This window comes from Apus apus, chromosome 5 (assembly GCF_020740795.1).
Source record: "Apus apus isolate bApuApu2 chromosome 5, bApuApu2.pri.cur, whole genome shotgun sequence".
Classification (NCBI taxonomy): Eukaryota; Metazoa; Chordata; class Aves; order Apodiformes; family Apodidae; genus Apus; species Apus apus.
Genome location: NC_067286.1, coordinates 18,611,951 through 18,634,804, shown reverse-complemented (window position 1 = coordinate 18,634,804; position 22,854 = coordinate 18,611,951). Strand labels below are relative to the sequence as shown.

The window sequence follows — 22,854 nt, the reverse complement described above, 5'->3', positions numbered from 1 at the left end:
CCAGATTTATGAAGTTATTTGTATCCCATGGATCCTGTAGCAGTTTGTTATTAGACGGTTGCATTAGGTCAGGTGTTACTGTTGTGATACATAGTATTAACATTACAAAAGCTGTGACAACAGGTGCCAGTAAGTATATTTCACTGTGTCCTGGCATGATCAGCCCTGCTAAATACACTTTCCAAATCTGGGCAAAAGGACAGTCAGCTTCAGCAGTTGAGTCTTCTGCTTCTGTCCATTCAGTGTAGTCAAATATCCATGGGCATTTGGTGTTAATCAACAATAGCTGATAGGCCTCAGAAGCCAGTAACCTGCATTCTTGGAAGGGAGTAACTACAATTAGCATCACAACCCATGCTTGTTTTCAGCTCTGACCTTGGGGAGAAGCTAGGAATCACAAGGATTTGCTTTTTATCCAACCTGGAAGGAAAAACAAACAAACAAACAAATAAACAAAAAAAGCCCAACATGTGTCCCAAGCTATTGCAGAGGCAGTGAAATCCTCTAAGGACTGCACTGAAGAAGCAGCAAGGTGAAGATTTGTACCTAAGCTCATGTCCACCCGCAGCTGTCCTGTTGCCACCTCCTTTGGCCAGCTCTTCTGTCCTGCTTCTCTTCATCAGCCCAGCAAAGCATTATTAGAATCCTAACCACTCAGGTTCATCAGCCAGGTACTTTCTTTATATGGTGGGGAGAGATAGGCATCTCCACAGGGGCTGCAGCTACCCCCTGCATGAGCCCCACTCTCTCCTGGGCGCACAGATTTGCTGTTCTTAAAAATGGTGATGCTAAACACCTCCAGAAGACCAGGTCTGGGCCATGGTAGAGAGCTGGTAGAGCCAGTGTGGCTGGGACACATCTGGGGTTACTCAGATCACTGTGTATTGCCACCTCCTGTTCATACTCCAAGCTTTGAGCTCTTTGTGCTGCCTTGGAGCCATCACAAAGATGGACCTGTAGTACCCTGGTACCTTTTCCATCAGGAAAAGAGGTTTTCTGCATTAGGAAAACTGTCCTGTATTCCTTGTGACCAAACTCTATTCCATGGTGGCCTCCTGTAACCCAGCATCTGATGGCCACACAGGGCCTGCCCCAAGACACGGCTCCACCTGGTGACTCAGTGCATGGGAGCAGTGACTCAGTGTATGTGACTGTGTGTCAGAGATGCCCAGAGATACCTCCAGCTGCAGCTGTCTGATGAGATCCAATGAAAACAAGCCAGAGTGGATGTTTTCAAGCTTAACATTCTTCCTTTGAGCAGTGCTGCCTGGTTTGTTAGAAGTTACCATTGAAATTCTCAATCCAGGAGTAGAGCTCAGCCACATGGCTCAGAGGAGGGATCCAGACAGTGGCCACCTCTGACCTGTGAAATCATGGTCTCCCCTTATCCACAGGGCAGCTTCAGCAGAAGCTAGACTTGCAACTACCTTGCCTTTCTAGAGAAAGTAAGTACAGATGTCTTATCTGCCTTCTCTGACTGCTTGGTTTCTCCACATACTCTGTTGCTGCAGTCTTACTCATCTCCTGCCTGAGAAAGGCAGCCCCCAGTCTTTCACTTCTTCCAGGTGGGAATACACGCAGCTTTCCATATTAATTTGCTTTTCCCCAGTATTTTAACCAATTAATTTCTGAACACGCCATTTATATTTTGGCCTCAAATATCTCAGAGCAATGAATCAGCATTAGAACTATGCACAGTGGCGAAAAAGTACTTCCTCTTGCCTATTTGCAAATCATGTTGGATTATTTCGCTTGGTGCCACCTACTTGAGAAACAGTGGATGGCAACTACTTCAGCCTTTCCCAGAGACATAATACTCTGCTGCAAAAGTATTGTGTAGTACTTGTCTCTGAGCATCCTTCCTGCCCCTTGCATTTTCCAGGTCCACCATTTAGAAAAGACAAGAACTGCATGGATGTTTAATCAGCAAACCAAGCAGAAGGATCTTAGTCCCAGCCTCCTAAAGCAACCTTCTGCATGGGTTCAATCTACAGACCTACTGTGAGGCAGGAAGGCTAGAGGCTAAAGTTTGCATTGTGATGGTGCCTACCTGCTTTCTATAATTCTGAGTCACTGAGTTCCTTATAGGTAGCTGAGAACTGGAACAAGCATCAAACTCTCAACATGGATTTTCAAGTATATGGATTTACAGAAAAAATAGCACTTTAAGAACATACAGTTTATGTCTGTGAACTTCAGGAAATGAACACATGCAGTGAAGACTGTTTTCTTCATTTTAACAACATACAACTGATTGACAAGCATGGTGAGCTCACTTAGAGGCAGACCTGGGCTGGGACTCTGACACACCATCATCTGAAAAACATCCCTGCACCTTTCCCATTGAAAGTTACTTTTGGTTTTAAAGGCTGAAACATGCTGTGATTGATCCTGTTTTTGTGGGAAAACAGTGAATTTAAGGATCATCAGATTTCCTTTCCTTTTAAAAGAGCAGCTTGATGCTGTAGAGTATGGATGTTGTACAGTACCTAACAGCAGGAAATCTTTTCAGTTGGCAGGGTGTCTTCTAATGGTTCCTCAGTTTTGTATCAAGCTCAGTAGGTTGATAGTTGAACCATGCAGTTCTCAACACACCACGTGTCTGCTCTCCTTTATCACAGCATAGGATTATGGATGTGCTAAATTTTATGGTATTGTTGTCTGGCCACAGTAAACAGACAAACTGAACACAGCCCCTGCAGGCTCCCTCCCACCTTCATGTTTCCTTCAGGTGTTTTACTGGGAATTATACAGCATTTTACTGCCAGAACTGTGTAAACAGTTTAACTTCTTGCAGAATATAGTTGGGCTTTGCTTTATGTTTTTTATATTTAAGCTTTGCCTGGGTTTTCATACCTCAGAAATTTATTTTATTAATCTTTGCAGGGGCTGGAAGCATCTTACCCAAATCTGTCTTCTGGCAGCTAGAGGACTGTCATGTTTAGCAGAACCTGGAAGTGGAGGGTGGTGTGTGGGAAACATCCTGTTCACCTCCCAGGGCCACTTGGTCATTCTACTGGAGATCTGCAAGTTTGCAATGTAGAAAAGGGTTTTATTATGAGTTAGAGAGATACAGATGTTAACAGTAAAAAAGGGAGAAGAAGAAATGTTCCTTCTCCTAAACAATTTCTATTTTTTAATTATTTTTTTATTTAATTTTTATTTGTAAGGAGGCTTTTCCTGGTTGAAATTTACTTAGAAGAATTTAGGACACATCAGGGTCACGCAAAGTAAAAATAACAGTATCTGCCACATCATTAGTAGGACACTGTAAAGTGCCTAGTAGACACCAGGAAAAGGCAGATAGCTGGAAAAGGAAAAAGGCTACTCCAGTAAGTGCTGAACTCATGAAAGAAGCCAGAAAGGAGAGCATTCTTTTCATTCAAAAGATAAATGCTGCTTCAACCATCTACTGCAACTGTAATCAGCATTTCTTGGCCATAGCAACTACAGGCTTACAAAGGAGTTATGTGCCTCAAAGGGATTATTGACAAAGATAATGCACCTGAAAATAACATACTTTCAATTGACTCTCATACAGATCAAGTCAAGAGACTTGAGGGGCAGCACAGTCTAAGAAATCAGATCTGAGCAAGTCCCTAGGCCCAAGGCAATGACTGAAGTATGCAAGGCCTTGTCTAGTGCTCTGGAGTAGACACTAATCATTCCACGGCCTGAGATGCTAGAATGTCCTTAAAAAAAAAAAAGGCAGAAAAATTTTATGCCTATCTTTCAATAGTACAGACGACAGATCTGAAACACAGCATCAGTGAAAACCCCAATGACTCCTCACAGAGGGAAAAAATCTCCAGGATTTCTCAGATCTGCAGCTGCAGGTTGACTTTGGGTGTTGCAACCTGGCATTTTTATAAATGCTTTTATTTTTCAGATTGAGAACAGCCTTTTAAGTATCACTTAAAGAGTGGGTTATGCTGGATCCAAACCTGTCTTGATAGAGCTTAATTTACATATGTGACAGTATTCTTTCAAAAGCTTTCATTAAATTTTCCATTGTTTTTAGTGGGTCATTAGTTGAGCCCCATTATGAGATAGGGAACAGGAAGAGAAGAGCACCTCAGTAGTCAATGACTAGGCAGTTAAAAAAACAATAAACATTTCCAGTCTTGTACAAGATGTTCAGACTGCAAAAACTGGGGGGTTCGCTCAGCACAGCTCATGCCACAACAATTCCTATTTCAACAGCTGGTGAGACCAGTTTTTAAAATGCAAATTGAAGTGATGCTTTTCACCAAACTTCATGAGGTTTCACATCTTCACTACTACACAGGCATATTTCACTCAGACGATGTGAGGAATGTCCCTTTGAAACTGCAAAGGAAATTTTACTTTCACTTAAATTATAATCTGTCCTGTAAGAGTGGGAATTTTTACATCTTTGCAGAACAAAACTGGAACTCTGTCAAAGAACAGCAGTGTGTGGGTCTCATCTAAAAAGCCTGGCAGGTGCAGCAGCCTAGGGACAAGGTGAAATTTTATTTGTTCCAAAGTAGCTTTTGGAGCAAAACCAAAAAACAAGAGCAATTTTGCCAGAAATTAGTTTATTTTCTTTTCCACATTAATAGTTAGGTTTGTTCTGGGCTTGAGGGAATGAAAGAGATTTGGCAGAAAACATTTTCATGGGGAATACAGTTCAGAGTTTCCTGTGAGCTAACCACATCATTAACAGAAATAGCTGAGCAGCTCCCACTGCACTACAGGCCGTCATAACACAATTGCACCTCTATTTTCCCATCAAGCATTGGACTACAAACAGACTCAAATGTTCACACCTAGTTTTTCCAGCAGAACACAGTTTCAGGAACAAGTTAAAAATAAATATACATAACATGAGTATTAAAACTCACTAAACGCTGCTTTAGCCACTACTCAACAGACACTTCAGTCTCTGAATTTCCCTGTGTTTCTGAAATCCAAAGCTCAAGTTCAAGAAGTGGAACTATAAAAAAGTCTCATAAATGTACTCTAAGCTGCCTGGGATTGGCAGAAGTGGATATGAGTACAGACCCAAGAAAGCTCAGTAGTCTGTTCACAAGTAAATCAACATCCAGCTCCTTGGGAAGACACTGGCCCTTGATGTGAGAGCAGCCAAGACATTGTTACTCCAGCTATGCAGAGGGACCCCATACAAAACCCAGTTCTGTTGGCTAGGTGCTACATCATAGCTATTGCCGAGTCCTCAGTGCTGTTCTCCTGCTCCAAGCCCACTCGGCGGATGGACTCCTTGTATTTCTGCTGTCCCAGCTCAATTATGGTTTCGACCTCATCAGCGATGTCCTGGCGGCCACTTTTTTTCATTGCTGTAATCAACTTGCTCACACAGTTAGGATCCTCCATGTTTTGCTGAGCCCATGAGAAAAGCATGTCCAGGATCTGCTTATCAAGGTCCTCTCTGAAGAAAGAGGGAACCACAGAAGTAACCTACACCGTCTTCTGACCAGCAAGCCAAAGAAGCCTTACTTGAGTCCTAGTCCATGACTGGAGCCCCAAAGAAGCCATCCAGACACACAAAGCACTCAGTGGGTCTGCCTCTTCCCCCCACTCATCATGCAGGAATTGCAGTTCCTTCACTAAAATCTCTCTTGAAAACATTTTCCTAATGGAAAAAGCATTCTGCTTTTTCTTGAAGTAAAACATTCTGCTTTTGAATGTAAATTCCTCACAGGAACAATAGTTTGTTCATAAGAAGTCTCACTCTCTCCTACTACTCCAGCTTTTTGGTCAGAATGCATGTCCCATGGTGTCCAAACAGCTCTTTTTAAATAAAGAGGATATCACAGTTAATGCCTTAGACTACTGCAAAGTCAGAGATGGAGTCTGGCCAGGAATCCAGATCACAGAACAAGAGAGGAATATAACTCATCTTGACTACAAATCTCATTACGTTTGTTATTTCCCAATTTTATTTTTCAAACACAATGTTTTGTTTTATAAAAGCTAGAGAAAATAATCAGTTTTCTATAAAAAAGATAATGTCTTGAGAAGAACCATTAGTTAACAGATCTTTTATTCAGTGAAGCAACTGCAGTGGGAAAACTTCCAACCAGCCAAGCATTAATTTATGTAATTGCAGTGCAGATAGATAGATAGACAGACAGATAGATAGATAGATAATAGAATGAATCACTGCATCCTATCTTACCTGTTATTGTATCCTATGCGCTCAATCTGCTGATAGGTCAAGCCCAGGTTCAGGCCAATGGTCTGCCAGTCAGCTCCCACGCGCCTGGCAATGCTCAGCAGGTTTGTCTGTGTGAGGTAGCCAGTCTCAGCATTACCCAGGTTCAGTGGAGAGAAGGAGAAGTCATTCAGGGGACCAGGTTTCTCACCCCAGCAGGGTTTCAATCGCTGTGTCACAGGGAAGAGAGAGAGAAAACATGCTACACAAATTGTTTTTGTAAAGGACAGTGTCTGACTGTTCAGACGCCACACTGACATTTCCTTCCTTCTACTGAGAAGGAAGAAAGATCGTGGGGCTGAAGAGTCAGGCTGTAAGAAGCAAGATGCTTCTGGCAATGACCAGGAACATTCACTGCCTCCGAAAAATATCACAGCATAGTGTTCACAGTCATAGCTCACACTGGAAATTGCCTTTCTTGCCTTTAAAGAGTATTTTTAAGTTAACTATCTCCCAAATGCATATCTGACTCAGTGGTAAGACAGCACATAGTCTAGATTTGTAGTTGAGGTTGCGTGTGTCAGAAGGGGTGTGAGATCATGGCACATGATCTGAAGGGAAACATGCAGCCTACAAAGGTATTGTTTTAAGCTTCTCAAAAATCCATACAACTCCATATGCAAAAGTTGTATTTCCCATTGTAACAAACAGCCTAGCCTAGCCAGTGGCTCACATCATAGAATGGTTTGAGTTGGAAGGGACTTAAAGATCATCTAGTTTCAATGCCCCTGCATAGACAGGGACACCTCCCACTAGACCAAGTTGCTCAAAGTCCCATTCATTCTGGCCTTGAAATTTCCAGGGAGAGGGCATCCAGAACTGCGCTGGGCAACCTGTTCCAGTGTCTCACCATCCTCACACTAAAGAATTTATTCCTAATGTCCAACTTAAATTTACCCTCTTCCAGTTTAAAGCCATTAGTTCTTGTCCTATCACGCCAAGCCCTTTTTAAAAGGCTCTCTCCAGCTTTCCTGTAGGCCCCTTTAGGTACTGGAAGGCCTCTACAAGGTTTCCCTGGAGCCTCCTCTTCTCCAGGCTGAACAACCCCAACTCTCTCAGGCTGTCTTCATAGGAGAGGTGCTTTAGCCCTCTGATCATCTTTGTGGCCTTCCTCTGGCTTCACTTCAGCAGCTCCATGTCCTTCTTGTGTTGGGGGCTCCAGAACTGAACTGGACACAGCACTCCAGCTGGGCTCTCACAAGAGCAAAGTAAGGGGGGAGAATCACTTCCCTTGACGTGCTGGCCACTCTTATTTTGATGCAGCCCAGGACACAGCTGGCTTTCTGGGCTGCAAGCAGACATTGACAGCTTATGTTGAGCTTCTCATCAACCAACACACAACCAACTTATACTCAATGCCAGTATTCAAATCTAGCCTAATCACCTCATCCTGGTCTTTTTTTTTTTTTTTTTGGTGCTGCATGAGCTTTGTGACTAAGAAATTTATAAACAAACCAGACAATTTCCTTCATTATAGTGAGCTTCTTCCTGTTCTACATCCCTTATTCATTCAAAGGATCCACCCTTTCTGATTAGCCATTCAACAAGCCTGCACTTGACAGCCTACATGAGCAGAAGAGATGGAGACTACTTCCAGCTATTCATGTTTCTCTTTTCAAAGAGCTCACGGGGAGTGGGAAATCTCCACCATGACATAGTTGGGCAGCCATTTCTTGCAGTCATTCATTGCATCTGTTCTTATGGAGGAATAAAAGAAGCTGAGCAGGACGGGTTACACCACCTACATTAATTTTTCTGTAGGAGACAAAACAACTCACAGGCAGCTTGATGGGTAAAGTAGCAAGCCAGAGAGAATCTGGCCTGTTCCTCCTCCTGCTGGCATCTTCAGGGATGCCCTCGGGAACTGTCCCTCGGTAGAAAGAGACCTTTGCAAACAGAAAGCATGCAGTGAGGCTCAGATTCAAGCACAGTGGCCAAGACTTTTTGCACCATGTCTTTTCTGTCTGGGAAATAATGAATTCAGCATTTCTCACCTATCCTCAGCTCATAAATATGGCTTCCCAATTAAGTGCTACTGGGAGAAGCACTGATGTTCCAGCCTCTGAGGCTGGACTTGCTGCCAATACCCCAAGAATTAGTGGCAGAAATGTAAGTCAGAGAGCTAAGTGATGAGCCACCCTTCTAGACTACTCTAGTTTATTCGGGTTTTAGTCAGTAAAATGTAAAGTCAAGGGAAAGAGGGGAGAAAAAGAGTCATGCCCAGTGTTCAGAGATTATTATGACAAGAATCATAAAAGCAATTATGATGATGAAGAAGAAAACAAAACGTGAGTGTAACTGGTTGCTCACCTGGCCTTTTACAGCTTGGTCTTTCCTGTCTACAGGCGAGGTCACATAGATTTCCTTCATGTTCTTCAAGTGGGAGTAAAAAATAAATGAGAGACGTCCATCTATGCAGTCAGGGCGATCTGTGCAGAGAAGCAGCAAATGCTCATATTGCACAAAAAAGCGTTCAGCTTTTCAAGCCTGGCCAACAGCCCAGCATCCACTAGCAGCCTTCATGCTACTATCTACTCTAACTCATGCCTGAAAGAACTGTAACTCCCTGTTCCTCACTACGGGACACGAGAAAGCGGAAATCATCGGTTGTGGAGAAAGCAGCTCCTACAGGTGAAAAAAGAGAATGGCCACAAGGTGGAGATCAAGCTCAAGAAGGGAACGCAAATCCACCTTTGGCACTTCCCACCTATCCTTGGTCCATTCTGTCCCTTAGACGGTAGAATCAGCTGCAACAGCATCCTGTAATGCACAAAAATAGGTTACCTAGCTCTTCACCGTTTCTGCAGTGGGTGCAGAAAAATGAATAGAGCCAAAAAGAAAAAAGTATAATCAGGTACAACATTCATATATGTAATGATCTAGAAACTAAGTTAGAGTGAAGCCTAAATCAGGATAGAGGGGCAGACTGGCTTCATCAACTCCACTGAAAGACCAGTGCATGTTATTATTCTTCATAGAGTTGTGCTTAATTTACACCAATGAAACTGAGCTGTACATTCAGGTTTTGCAGAAAATGTCTCAGTTTGTAGCTGTAACAGGTCCAAACAGATTGGGGCATAAAACATCATCTTGAGTTTTGGTCCTGCTCCCTTTTCTTCTCTTGTAATGGCTCCATTAGGAGAATTCTTTGCTCTGGATTGTTTCAGAAACATCTTCTCAAAAAAAATATCTTTACATGTTTTCTCTGAGAAATGGGCAACATTAACTAGATCACCTTGGACATCAGTGTGGTGTCTAAGATGCCAGGAAAAGGGATAGCTGGCTGCAGAAGCAGATCAGTCATAAAATAAACACACTTGGCTACTGTCCTTTGCAGACTACAACAGCACGAGAGGAAATGAAAGCCTGCAAACAGCACTTTCAGAAGTAAAGTAAACACAATAGTTCAGAGACCAGAAAATATCACAAGTTCAATGTCCATGGGCTGGCTGCTGTGAGTAGTGGGCAAGCTGGAGACAGAGAGGAATGACTGCCCCAGCAGAAACTTGCCTAGGGCTGGAGAAGCTAGCACAAGAGGCAGGAGCTGAAAGGAGTCCAGTACTACCATACCCATATCGATGCTGATGCCTCGCTCAAAAGCTGCAAAAAATTGCTCTCCCTCAAACATCTGCACCATGTCAGATGGCTCAGGTCCTCGGTAGCGGTTCTGCAGCTTCTTCAGCACTGGGTCAACCTGATAAGAACAACAACAGAAGACAGCGTGTGTGGTCTAAAGCACATCTGTTGCCTGCCCCATGTTGTTCCTCTCACTCACCTTCACCAGGGAAAGCCCATTTTACATGGGAAGGATGTAAACAAATTAACAAACACCTATCCCCTCCTATCCCAGGTACGTTCACTACAGACAAGGAAGTGGTGCTCTGAGTTTTGTAGCTTCCCTTTTCCTCATCTCAAGTAAAAAGCAGAAAAACCTGTGTGGACTAACAAAGATAAGCCATCCTAAAGCTGCCTTCAAAAAAGCATTTTCAACAATGTCTCTGTATTTTTAGAAGCTCAGTAACCTTCAAAGACAGCAAGAAATTTACTTGCTACCTTATTTGCCTCACAGTATGCCCTTAAGAGGCATTTTCTCTGGAAAAAGCCACATACTACAATAGCACACAGCTGACCACACCACAAAGCTCATCTTGGCTTTGCAGCCTGTGATGACACTGTCAGACCTGTGGTATCAGAGACAGTGCAAGAGTCAGTGTAGAAGTGTATATTCCTCTTTCCATTTGGAACAGTAAGGTCCAAGAAGGTTCATTTGGACCTTCTCTCTCACTCCATGACCTTGCAAGAATACAGACACCCCCAAACCCTGATCTCACTGTGAATGACATTGCTGCCTCCTCTGGAAACAATTTTAGCCAAGAACACAAGGTATAAAGAAACCTTAGAGATGTTTATGCCCACAAGCTATTTTAATACAGGAGAAAAAATGAATTTAAAAAGGAGCAATCAGACCAGAAGACTATGCAGACAGTTGGATACACAGCACCGTTCTGGCAGCCTGATAAAATAACCCATAGCAAACTGAGATGCACTGTCTGTCAAGGTACACACTCTACAAACACAGACGCGCACTTCGCTAACACCTGAAGCAACATTGCTGAGGGCTGATACCCCTAGGGCAGAGGTGGCAGAAGCAAATGTGTAAAGTGCTTCCCATCTCCTTCCATACAAAGTCAGTCAGATTAGCTCAAACTAATAGTGTAAACTAGAGTGATGTTGCACTGAAGGCACATTCAGGAGGGCTCATATGTTCAGTTCTGCTTCTTGAACTGTAAACAGTAAGGAACATCAGGAAGAGTACCTTTTCTAACCACTCCATCTGAAATTAAAGCAGTGCTTCTGCACGTGCTACTAGCTCATGTCAGACAAGTAACGTTAACTTTAATGTGTTTGCCTGAAGTTTAAGCCAGCATTTTTTGTCTCATGTTTGCTGGATGCTAACAGCATGCACATGGTGAGTTACTGTGGCTCAGGTGACTTTAGAGCCCTGTCCTCAAGGTTCACAGATGAGGAAATAAGGCAAATTGTTGGGTCCTGCACTTTGGCCACAACAACCCCCAGCAGCACTACAGGCTTGGGGAGGAGTGGCTGGAGAGCTGCCCAGCAGAGAGGGTCCTGGCAATATTGACTGGCTGAACATGAGCCAGCAGTGTGCCCACGGGGGCAAGAAGGCCAACAGCATCCTGGCCTGTATCAGGAACAGTGTGACCAGCAGGACCAGGGAAGTGATCTTACCCCTGTCCTTGGCCTTGGTGAGGCTGCACCTCGAGCACTGTGTGCAGTTCTGGGCCCATCACTACAGGAAGGACACTGAGGTGCTTGAGAGGCTGCAGAGAAGGGCAACTAGGCTGATTAGGGGTCTGGAGAACAAGTCTTATGAGGAGAGGCTGAGGGAGCTGGGGCTCTACAGCCTGGAAAAGAGAAGGCTGTGGGGAGAACTCACTGCTCCCTAAAACCACCTGAAAGGAGGTTGTAGTGAGAAAGGTGTTGGCCTCTTCTCCCTAGTGACCAGCGATAGGACAAGAGGAAATGGGGTCAAGTTGCACCAGGGGTGGTTCAGATGGAATATTAGGAAAAATTTCTTCACTGAAAGAGTGGTGAGGCATTGGAACAGGCTGCCCAGGGAGGTGCTGGAGTCACCATCCCTGGAGGTGTTTAAAAAATGGGTAGACTTGGTGCTTTAGGAGATGGTTTAGTGATCATGGGGGTGTAGGACTGATGGTTGGACTTGATGATCTTGAAGGTGTTTTCCAACCTTGATGATTCTATGATTAAATCACTGCATCAACTGCTGCATACAATGAGTTTTCCTTCTTCTCACAGCTCTCAGTGAGTCAGTATCACACTACAAACGCTGTGTGGTGAAAGCATACCCCTGCCATGACCCTGGAGCAGTGAATGGGACCATTTGGTGCACTGCTGCCCTTACATCCTACAAAGGGAGGCACAGGGAGCTCAGGAGCAAGGCTAAACAAGTTCAGGAGCAAGGCAATGCAATCCAGATCAGACCTTGTGTTTGGGGATACACTGTAGGAGGACTTGCTCGGGGTCCTTCTTCCTCTGCAGAGCAATGAAGTTCACCTGGTACATACGCAGCCGCTCATAGACTTTCTTAGCAATGCCTCCAATGCAGGTCTTGGTGGTGTACCACAGCCAGTACCTAGCATACAAGGAATTAAGAAAAAGGAGGGATCCTGCCTAGGAAGAGAAGCCAGTGTTACACCCATGACACTGTAAAAAGTAAAGGTAGAGACAAAGTGCTGAGCTGGGCCTAACTTGCAAAGGGAAAAGGGAACAGGTAGGGTTTGTGGCATGATCCTGATTAGAATGTGGGAAAGGCAAGGCAGAGGAACATCCCATCTTTACCTCAGGACTAATCCTGCACTTACCAGGAGAAGTGGGTGACTTCAAACACTGCATAAAGATGAGTGAGTTCTAGCACCACCTGACTGGTAATGTCATTCCAGGTTTGGCCCTCCAGGTTGCCGTGGAGAAGATGCAGCCTTGACCGATCCAAACTTAGCCCTATAGATGACAATGATCAAGAGATCCTACATGCAGCAGAAGGTTTTATTCATGTGTTACAAATCCAGCCACAGTTTTGGGTGATTCACCTTTTAAAAACACCAAATTAAGGCTCATGACCTTCTCTTTGGCATCCAGTACTGAACTTTGGTTAAAGAAAAGCAGCAATAAAAGCATGAGGCTACCCCAGTGCTTCAAGGATATTCTGACAGAATATGCAGATTTAACTGACAGTGTGCTGATTTTCACCAATAGATTCATTAGACAATTTCCATCACCAATATCTAGGGTTATTAATTAAGTTGTAGATCTTTGTAAACATATATTCCACAGACTTCTCAATCCTGACGGACTTCAGACATACAAATACTGGGTATTGTTACAATGAAGACCAAGCCACACCCAAGAAGTATTTATTTCTTCACAAGAAAGCCAGGAAAGTTCAAAGAAAGGTCAAAGAAGGAACTGGGAGACATAGGGTACTCAGCACCCAACCAGAAGAGTCTCTGGCAAGCCTGAGGCTGTTTATATCAGTATTCAGAGTGGGAGATGGAGTGTATGACCATACACTTTTAACTGCAGTGGCTCAACATCTGATTCATGTGCAAGAACATAAGAGATAAGGCAGATCCTTGGAGGGTGCATCTTTGTTACCTGCTTCAAACTATTTCCAATCATGAATCAAAACCCTTTTAGAAAGCATCTATTCAGTTGACAGGAGTGCCTCTCCATCTCATCATACCAAATGCAGCAGTCTAAATACACATGCAGTTTGGCAGAGTGGATTTCACTTGCCAATGCCATTCTCCTAGTTTGTGCTGCTGGTCTCTGAAACCCAGCACTGGTCTGCTGGACCTGAACTACCTTCAGCTCTCACCACCCTGCTCCAGCACTCACTCGGCAGACACACCTTGCTGTTCCTGCAGGAAATGCAGCGAACTTTATAACTAACAGGAGAAGCAAACAAAATTCCCAGCTTGCCATTTGTGGTTTTCTATACAGGGCATTTTTTTTTTTGCCAATTTTGGGAATAAACTGACCTGTGACCCCAGGTGGGAGAGGTAGCTGAATTCTGACAGGCCTGAGAAAATCCACCAGGGAGTTCTGGGAGAGGCAGAGCAGGGGACTGACTCTGCAGTCTGCATCAGCTGTGAATTCCTGTATCTCTTCTGCAGAGACTGGCAGCACCTGGATGTGTAAGCATGGTGAGCAGAGAAGTTAGGCGCACAACTTCCCTCATCACTCAGTTCCCCAGCACCCAGCAGGCACATCCTGCTCATGGATCAGGGCCCGGTGAAAAATGGAAGCACAGTGAACTTTGACTGAAATCTGCTCTAGTACTGTTGGCAACTAATTCATTTATTTAGTGGGCTGGTTTTAGAATTAGATCCACATAAATAACCCCCCTCCCAGCCTCATTCACTGAGCTCTTCTGCCAGGCTCAGTATGTTTTGCAAGGGAATGAGACAAAATTTCCTTGTGTTCCCTTCACAGCAGCTACCTGCTGATCTGCTAGAGGGAGCACTGGTAGAGCTGGAGGAGATCCCTTTCCCACATAAGGCAGCTTGGAGCACAACCCAATTTTCAGGCAGGAAAGCTAAGACTTAAGGTGATCCGAGATGGGTCAGCCCATGAAACATCCATGTCAGACACAAATCAGCCTAGGACAAACATGTCACCTTTGGCTCCCATACTTAGCACGGGACAACACCTGTACTAGGGCTTACCAAAGCTTTTTTTTTTAATCATGCCTACCTGCAGCTTGACACTGCGAGTGTCTTCAGTGACCCCAGGAGGAAAGGTCACTTTGATGTTTGGATCCACACTGGAAAAGAGCAATGTCCCCTCTGTTGGCACTTGGCATTCATTTTGCACAAGTCGAGACACAACGAGGAACCAAGAGAAGTGAAGGACACTACAGTGAGCCACATACTTCTGTAACAGAAGTCAGGGAAGAGAAAACATATAGGCATATATCATAATACAGTAACAGCAGTAAAACAAGTGCCAGTAACAGCTGAGAAGATTAAAGCACTGGAACAGGGATGAAACATGGCAGGCTGCAACTCAACACTTTCAGGAGACACACCTCCATGAGAGAGGAAACCTGGAGCTCAAATCCACTATATTTTATAGCAGCTAGTCAAAACACAGCTCCTGAGATGTTTCAAATGGGCTCACTCTTGCCTGGGCAAAACCAAAGAGTAGAACAGGAAGAATGTGTGCCACTGGTCATTCCAGTCTGCTTACCTTTGATTTTCTCTTCTGCTCCACTCTTGTTCTAAGATCACTCCAGTTCTGCTCACTGAAGGTCCGAACTACCACCTCATGCTGGTGAAGTGTTGGAGGGAAGGCATATGGCATCCACATCTGCACCTCCTGGCGAAAAAGCATTCTCATGGGACACCAATAGAAAGGGTAAAACCAAGCCTAGCTCTTCTCTGTGTTCCTCTGCAGACAAGAAGGGGGAGGGCAAAGTACAGCCTGTATGCAAGGGAGTGAAGAAGATCGTAACCTGCTCTGTCTTGCAACCTCCAGGGAGGTGGCAGGAGATGTCAGGTCCTCTATGTAATGTGATGACAGGAAACATTCGGCAGCTTGTGGGCAGAAAGGGCAAAGCAACTTCTGCAGTTGAGTTGCTGTTAGCTGTCATGCAGCTGGTTCTGTAAGTACTGACCAGCTTGAATGGAAACTACACCATCAGACTTTTAGGGAAGGATGTGAACCATTCTCCTTGCAGGCTAAGGGCAAATGCTGGAGCAGCACTTATTCTCTGGCACAGGAAGGATATGAGTAGTGAGGAAGGTTATAGCTCAACTCAAGCCAGAACAGTGGGGAAGGCAAAGGAGCCAGACCAGCACAGTGCCAGAGAAGCTGTCTGTATCCATTCAAAATATTTGCAGTGGAGCTCCTCTGAAAGTCAGTTTTGCATCTGCTTAAAAGCAGCAGTGATGGGGGTAGCTGTCTCTCTCAAAAGTCCCACAAGATTCTCTCAGAAGAGTCTGCCAAACTGCTTCAGAGGCAGATTGATGAAGAGGTAGCCTGGATGTGTCCTCACCTGCTGGAATTTGACTCCATGAGGCTGCAGCTCCAGGACTCTACTTAGCAGGACATCGTGGTGTCTCAGCTTTACCCACTTAGGGTCCGGTGTGAGGGTTCGGAAGTAAATCTGCAGACGATCAGAGGCAGCCCCCGGTGGAAAGTAGAAATGGATGCCACAGGGCAAGACAACTTTGCAGCCTTCAGAGGTGACAGTAAAGCTTCCAGAAGAAATTAATTAATGTATGACACTGTGCAATGACTTCAGCCCTCCAAAAATCAACAGAAGAATCTCCTACCTTGTGTTTGACTGGCCTACAGAGGCCATAAGCTCCCATACACGTGTGTAATACCCATCATGCACTGATTTTGTCTGGAACCTCGTTACACCACTGTAACAAAAGTTCTTAATAACAGCGGCTTACCTGTTCTCTCCTGATGCAAGGAAGAGTCTTCGTGCCCCTCCAGTACTGGATTCATCTGCAGCAGTAAGAAGGTTTGGGTAGGAGGAGGAGACAGAGATTACTTAAATCAGGGTAGACAAGAAAGGCTGAACTTGTATTTCAGTTTTGGCTTATGTCACCAAAACTGAAATGTCATCATCGTTTAGGGTTGCTAACATAACCCGGCTCACACTGCAGTGGGCTTCTGATCAAGCAGCAGCAGGAGGATGGAAAGAGGCAAAGGGGTCACAAGACGTACTGAAAATGCTGAATGTCCCCAGGAAAACGCAAAAACAGGGAGAATTAGAAAATATTTCAATCTACTACCCCTGCAACTCTCAGGGCCATGCTTCACTGCTTGGGGTCACCGCTGGGAATCAGTGCTTGCTCTTGTGAACGTGAGCACTATTGGGAAATCCTGTTCAGATATCTGCTCATTCATTATCTTCATCTTGGACAAAAAGCTGCTCATCTGCAGGCTGAGAACCACAGGAAAGCTGGAGGAAACTGCCCAGCAGAATGACCTCTTGTTGCTCTCTGTGCTTCTAGCATGAACCACTGTTGCCTCAGACCTACACAGCAAGTCCAAGAACTGATGCTCACCTCTGCCAAAAAGGCCGGATCCCTTTAGGGGCCTCTCCTGATCTGTTTTCTGTGAATCCCATTTTCATTTCCACTGTAAAATCTTTCCTAGCAAGCCCAATTCCAGGGACCTCTGAGCTTGTCAGACTGGGCTTGGGCTTGCAAAAAAAGAACTAGTACTGTCTGTATCCTTAGAAACTAACAATTCCAGAAAAATAAATATTGATCTGATTCTCTCCTGCTTGTCTTCTCTACTCCAAACTCATCCACACTATGCTGGGCTGAGTGAAGAAACAACAGAACCACAGAAGCAGAAGCCTTGCAATTACCAGCCTGTGAGGATGGCTCAGTTTCTCCTAAGGGATTGCCTCGGAGGTGCACAAATGGAGAGGTCTGGATCTCGGGGGGGACTGCACGGAGGCAATTGTTCTGCAGATCAAGTCTGGACAAGTTGGGCAGGCTGGCAAGTGAGGCAGGGACTGTCACCAGGAGATTGCTGTGGAGATGCAGCCGCCGCAAAGACTTCAAATTGGCTGCAGGTGAGAACAGAAGTGACCCCCCATCCACGCTGTTAATTGCATTGCACATCAGCTCTAACACCCCTGCCACTCACCTCATCACATGTACACACACACACAATAAGGGAAAAGCACAAAAGGCCAGTGTCTCCTTAGCTCACAATATAAAGGAGTCTAGGGAATTAGCTGAGAGGCATTGCAGCCTCCTCTGTCCTCTGCTTTTCAGCACCTGGCTATGAATATGGATGTAAGATGCGTCCATACACAGTATCAGTGACAACCCCAGGTACAAAGTAATACAGGACCCAAGAGCCAGGAAGCTGGGCAGCAGGAGTTCAGACTGATCCACACCAGACAGTATGATTTCAAGCCCAGATCTGCATCTCACTAAACCCCAACTCTTCTCTTTCTAATCCTGAGCACCAGCCAAAACCACTAAGGCCAGATCCTCAGCTGTTGGAAATCGTATTGGAAACTTAGCAGTCTTGGTGATCCACAGAAGCAGAAAGTGTGCTGTAGAGAGTCACTAATACTCAAAGACACTGAGTGAACCAAGCATGTTTCTTCTGGATCACTTCCACTTGGTTGTAACATAAAAGATGGTTTGTGCTAACAACTCTGGAGACAGAGATCAAGGGCCTCAGGGTTCCTAGACCATACCAAAAGCTCGGCAAGCCCATGCCCTTCTTTTCCCCTTGAAAATACTTACCTAAGGAGTACGGGATGCTTGATAAGCAATTCCCAGAGAGATCCAGCTCTGTGCAGTTGTACAGATTCCCAATTTCTTCAGGGAGGAATTCCAATGCATTTTCTGAAAGATTCAGGTCCTGAAGTACTGCAAGCTCCCCGATGCTCTGAGGTAAGGCCCTCAGCTGATTTTTCATAGCAGAGAAGAAAGTCAACTTGCTCAGAGAGCCAAAGTTCTCAGGGAGTGCCACCAGGCTGTTGTGGCTCACTAGGAGCATGCGGAGGCTGGGGAGGTGGAGGATGCAGCTGGGCAAGGTAGAGAGGCTGTTGAAGCTGAGATCCAGGTGGGTGAGACACCTCAGGTTTCCAATGTCTGGTGGCAAGCTTGTCAGGGAGCCATGCTGACATGAACCAAACTTATCCCTGGCATGGCCACCTGAGTGTGAAGGGAAGTAGAGGAAGAGGTCAGTATGCTACAGGGATACCTCATTAGCCTCATACTGAGACTTCTTAGCACACAGACCAAGAAGATGGGGAGTTACTGATTGCAATGAGCAGCACTGATTACGAAGTACTCAGAGAAGTGGGGTTTGTCCTCTTCGCGTCAGTTTCCTGATCAGTGAAAGGGGTATAATGGCAAAGAGCTGTTATGAAATCAAGAGATGCCACAGTCAACCAGTGGAGCTCTGCTAAACACATCTGGATTCAAAGCTTAGAAAGAGCCAGGCCCCTTCACACACCTACCAGCTTTCAGCCCAGTGGTCCATACCCCTCTAAGCCTCCCACTCTTCTTCCCTGCCTCTTTTCTACCACCATCAGTGGCCAACACACAACACTTTGTGGAATAAGGAGACTTGCTCACCTTCCAGGATTTGCCCACGCTGGTGAGGGATGAACAGCCCTGAGGACTGAGATCTGCCCTTGCAAGACTGGAGAGAAGATGTGAGGAAAGCAGTGAAAATGTGGGGGAAAAGCCAGGTAATTCAGTATTGTGTAGGCCACATAGCACAGGGTTCCCCACCCCAGCTTATGACACTCAAAATGGAGAAGGGCTGCACCCATGGAAAATAAGTCAAGCAAACAAAAGTAAACCTCCCAAACTCTCAATTTCTTAATCGTTTCCTGCTCTCCCTCCACTGTTGTCTATTTGTATACACATACAGCTGAAGGCACTAAACATCTTTTATGTGAATAATGGTAAAAAATGAGATCAAACTAACAGACAGATTGCACTTTATACACAAGAAAACCTTAGCAAACTCCTTTATCACACTTTGAGATGCTCAGGGTGTTTGTACGAAACAAGCCTGATAAAAGGTATTGCTGTTATCCTTACCTTACTAGAGAAGGAAAGGACAAATGAAATTATTCACATGAGAAATCTGTGGCAGATACAGAAACAAAACTCAGCCTTTTAAGTTTTCAGCTAAAACTCTGAATTCTGGCCACAAACTCCCCCTTTTCTCACATTTTTTTTTTGAAAATTCTGCCTTCCAAAGAGCAAATTATTCAGTCTGATACAGAAATCATACCATTTGTATCGATACAAGAAAGTCAAAGAATGATCCAATATTATAGGTCTAACGGGTATTAGGGTCATATTGGGTCATACTTTAGATAAAATGTTGGACTGCCTCTTCTGGTCTGTCTCGAGCTTTGCTAAACCTACACTCACTGACACTAAGCAAGCATTAAGCTAGGGTTGACTCAGATGGAAACACATCAAAGACAGTTCAGTATACTCCCAAAAATGACAGAGGGGCTGAATATTTACCAAAAAAATCCAACATCTCTTAATCCCCCTCTCCTTACAAAACTGTGTAAAGAATGTTCTTCTCCTAGAGGATAACCAAAGAAAATGTTGCAGCATCAACCCAAACAGACTCCAAAAATACAGTCCCCTGGCAGCAGTAGAAACAAAGGAAGGAAGAGTCTAGAAGCTGTATCTTGTTGAAATCTGCATGCAGCTCTGGGCAAGGCTAAGAGTCAAAGCTGTAGTAGGATGCAACAGAACAAAACAATTTCAAAGGCAGTTTTTTCTGCAGATGTCAAGACGAAGATTAAAAAGAAAAAAAAGCTAAGTCTAGAAAAGTTAGATGGTGATCGGCCCAGGAATTTACCTTTGAGCACCAGGGACTTTATGTGCTGCAGATGAGGAAGGATGCTCAGTGTGGTGCCAAGGAGGTGATCGTTGCTGCTGAGCCGGAGGAACTCCACCTGGACCACCTCTTCTGGTCGCCCCTTGAACAGCTGGAGGAACCGGCAGCAGCCGTCAGGATAAACATCCAGGTTCAGCCTGTTGTCCGCAAGACAGGAGCCAGCAAGCGCAGAAGTCCCCGAAGCCCCCTCCCTGCACTCGTCCCCAAGCGTCAGCAGCTCTGCCATCTTTTGCATCTTTTCCACACAGTCTGGACATGCTCTGACTTGCCAGGGAGGCAGGCACCCGCAGCACCACAAGGAGGAGAAGGAAAGGTAGCTCTGAAAGAGAAAACAAGTGCATGATGCTAGGTTAATGGTTGGACTTGAAAATATTAAACGTCTTTTCCAACCAAAACAACTGTGTGAAGACCCCTCCACCCCAGCGCAGCTGGAAAAAGCAAGAGGGCAGGAGTGATTACACATGCTACTGAAATCTTTGTGGGCAGAGGGCACAGAAATGCAATGTGACAGATGCCATGGAGACTCCTAGAGAAGCCCTCTGTTTTCCCATATGACATCTCATCAGGGAATGGAGCAATTACCCACCATCAAAATAAACAGCAGTGCTAATTTTAAAAGATATAAATGTAAATGCCTATGCCTTATGCAGATTTCCAAGTGCCTCAGAAGGAAACTTTACAAGTGGAAGGGAACCAGGGCAGGGAGAGCTGAGCCAGGAGCAGAGCCCAGAGGCTACTCAGAGGCTGTGACAGGTCCTCATGGAATCCAGTTGTGAAACTGGGCGCCAATGGGATAAAAGTGCAGATGAAAACAGGCAAAGGACAGCAGAGCAAATGTGTCAGGGCTAGGGAGGGGATTAGAAAAGACACTTCCACGGCACAGCAGCACTGGACTGCACAGTGGAATGGGGGCTCTTGCAGATTTGCCTTCACAGAGATGTTCTAATGTAGCAAACCAGGTTCAAAGCCATGTTTCCTCCCGTCATAGCACCCTCCATGCATAAAGAGAAAGAGGAAAAGTAGATATCAAATAGTGCATACTAAGAAGGATTTAAGCCTAAAGGAGGAGAGGTATGAGATTTGAAAAAATTTATTATTCCTCTGGCTCCTTAGTGTGAGGAAGCCCTTATCCACCTAGGATTCTCAAAATCAGTCACTATCATCATAGCACACTGGTAGTACAAAGATAAGCAGAGGCATCATGTTTTTTTTATACCAGGAGCCACATACTTCTGAGTTTATTTTGAGTGAGTGATGCAAAACTACAAAAAACTTGTAACAGCTTATTGTCTAAGGCCAGCAGAAGCAAGCTAATGCCCCTGCAACACCCTGAGGAGCATTGCTTTTTAATGTTAACCTCTGCAACATGGCAGCCCTGATGTTCCCAAGGCACTGTCTGTGCATAGGCATCAGACTTGGGTCTCTCAAGGAAAAAAACCTTATGAACAGCTTAGGACAGGAAGAACAAATAAGTGGAAACTACTGCTTTAGTAAAAAGACATTTCTTACAAAAGGCTGTACACAATACATACGCACCTCACTTACTCCTAAATAGCCTGTTAGATCCATGGCAGATATTAAAAAGAACTCATGATATTCACACAGTATGCTAGTTTAATTGAGACTCAGAAAGAGTGTAAGCAAAAATACCACCTGCTATAGCTTTGTAAAGCTATCAATGGGGAAGGAAAGAAGGCAGCTCTGAACTGGCGAGGCTGGAGAGGCTCAGCGACTACAAACACAACCTCAGGCGTCCGTACAGGCAACGGGCAGACACCCTTGTGCACAGGCGTACAGGCAGGCACACGTTCCCATCAGCACACTCGCCCCAGGCTGTTCCCACTTGCCCTGCCGCCAGCCCCAGCTACCCCACACCGACAGAGCCCAGGGCCCTCCCCCGGCAGGACAAAACACCGAACAGCCACACCACACGCACTCTGCCCCGCTGAGCACGGCCACGCTTGTCTCACCCTCTCCACACCCGGTCCCTGACACACAAAACCCGAGTCCCGAAAACCCGGGCGTGCTCGCTTTGGCTCGGCTCAGCCCAGGAACTTCCTGCAAAGTTTGCAGGCGCGCTGCGCTGCCGGGGCGGGCCGGGCCGGAGGAGGTGCCGGATGCCGCGGGACCAGAGAAAGGCGTCTCTGGGGAACGAAGCGCAGGCATCCTGCTGTTATGAAAATGTCACAAAAGGAGGTTTTACTCACATCGCCATGGCCTCGACACCCCAGCCTGTGCCGGTGCAGGTTCCCGGTGCTCACATGAGCTCAGCCTGTAGGGGACGGGAGGCACGGGCAGCTCCTGGTGGTGTGCTCATTTGCTGCAAATTCAGGGAGGAAAAGCATAGCAGGAGCCGAGACTACAAGCCCAGAAGAGCACAGGGCTGGGTGCTGCAGAGCCCAGAGCCACAGGACTTTGCCACGGCTAGGCCGCGCTGCCTGTGCGCTCCTGGGAAGGTGCCCTCATCTAGCAGTCCGACACACCACATGCTGGGAAGGCCTCACAGCGTTTATACTCCTCTCTGTTTCACCCAGAGGGCCCAAAGCTAGGTTTTTCTGTAGCAGCAAGTTTCCAGCTGGTGCCTCTGTGCTGTGAGACGGCAGGGCTGCTGCATTCATGCCATGGGAAGTGACCCTTGCTCAGAGCTGAGCACAGGCTGCAGCGTGACCCGAGGGAAGCGCCTCTTCGCT

The 22,854-nt window shown here is 45.6% G+C and overlaps 1 protein-coding gene across 4 annotated transcripts; it reads right to left on the bottom strand.

Annotated features, from left to right (window-relative positions):
• Positions 1-248: 248 nt before the first annotated feature.
• PIDD1 (p53-induced death domain protein 1) lies at positions 249-22,428 on the bottom strand. 4 transcript variants are annotated; one of them, XR_007889602.1, is made up of 17 exons: positions 22,101-22,184; positions 20,126-20,483; positions 18,028-18,441; positions 17,130-17,333; positions 16,201-16,255; positions 15,795-15,996; positions 14,987-15,115; positions 14,492-14,671; positions 13,777-13,924; positions 12,601-12,736; positions 12,221-12,371; positions 9,767-9,890; positions 8,507-8,625; positions 7,975-8,082; positions 6,161-6,366; positions 2,905-3,024; positions 249-420 (listed from the first exon to the last, which is right to left on the bottom strand). XR_007889602.1 is itself a non-coding variant. In XM_051620524.1 (16 exons), exons 2-16 carry the CDS (start codon positions 20,397-20,399, stop codon positions 5,173-5,175), a joined length of 2,688 nt encoding a protein of 895 aa, XP_051476484.1. In that variant the 5' UTR covers positions 20,400-20,483; positions 22,372-22,428; the 3' UTR covers positions 4,483-5,172. The 4 variants fall into 4 exon arrangements, 3 of the variants coding, with proteins under 3 accessions (XP_051476484.1, XP_051476483.1, XP_051476482.1); XM_051620524.1 differs by lacking the exons at positions 249-420; positions 2,905-3,024; positions 22,101-22,184 and adding exons at positions 4,483-5,410; positions 22,372-22,428; XM_051620523.1 differs by lacking the exons at positions 249-420; positions 2,905-3,024 and adding an exon at positions 4,483-5,410 and having other exon boundaries at positions 22,135-22,223.
• Positions 22,429-22,854: the final 426 nt, after the last annotated feature.

What these genes read in the sequence shown, in the direction of transcription:
- PIDD1 (XM_051620524.1), bottom strand. Translation starts at nt 20,399, where the DNA reads ATGCAAAAGATGGCAGAGCTGCTGACGCTTGGGGACGAGTGCAGGGAG. An exon ending in ATGGAGTCAAATTCCAGCAG is followed by an intron (nt 15,116 to 15,794) that starts GTGAGGACACAT and finishes CTTTTTCGCCAG; the next exon opens with GAGGTGCAGATGTGGATGCC. An exon ending in AGCAGAAGAGAAAATCAAAG is followed by an intron (nt 14,672 to 14,986) that starts GTAAGCAGACTG and finishes CTTCTGTTACAG; the next exon opens with AAGTATGTGGCTCACTGTAG.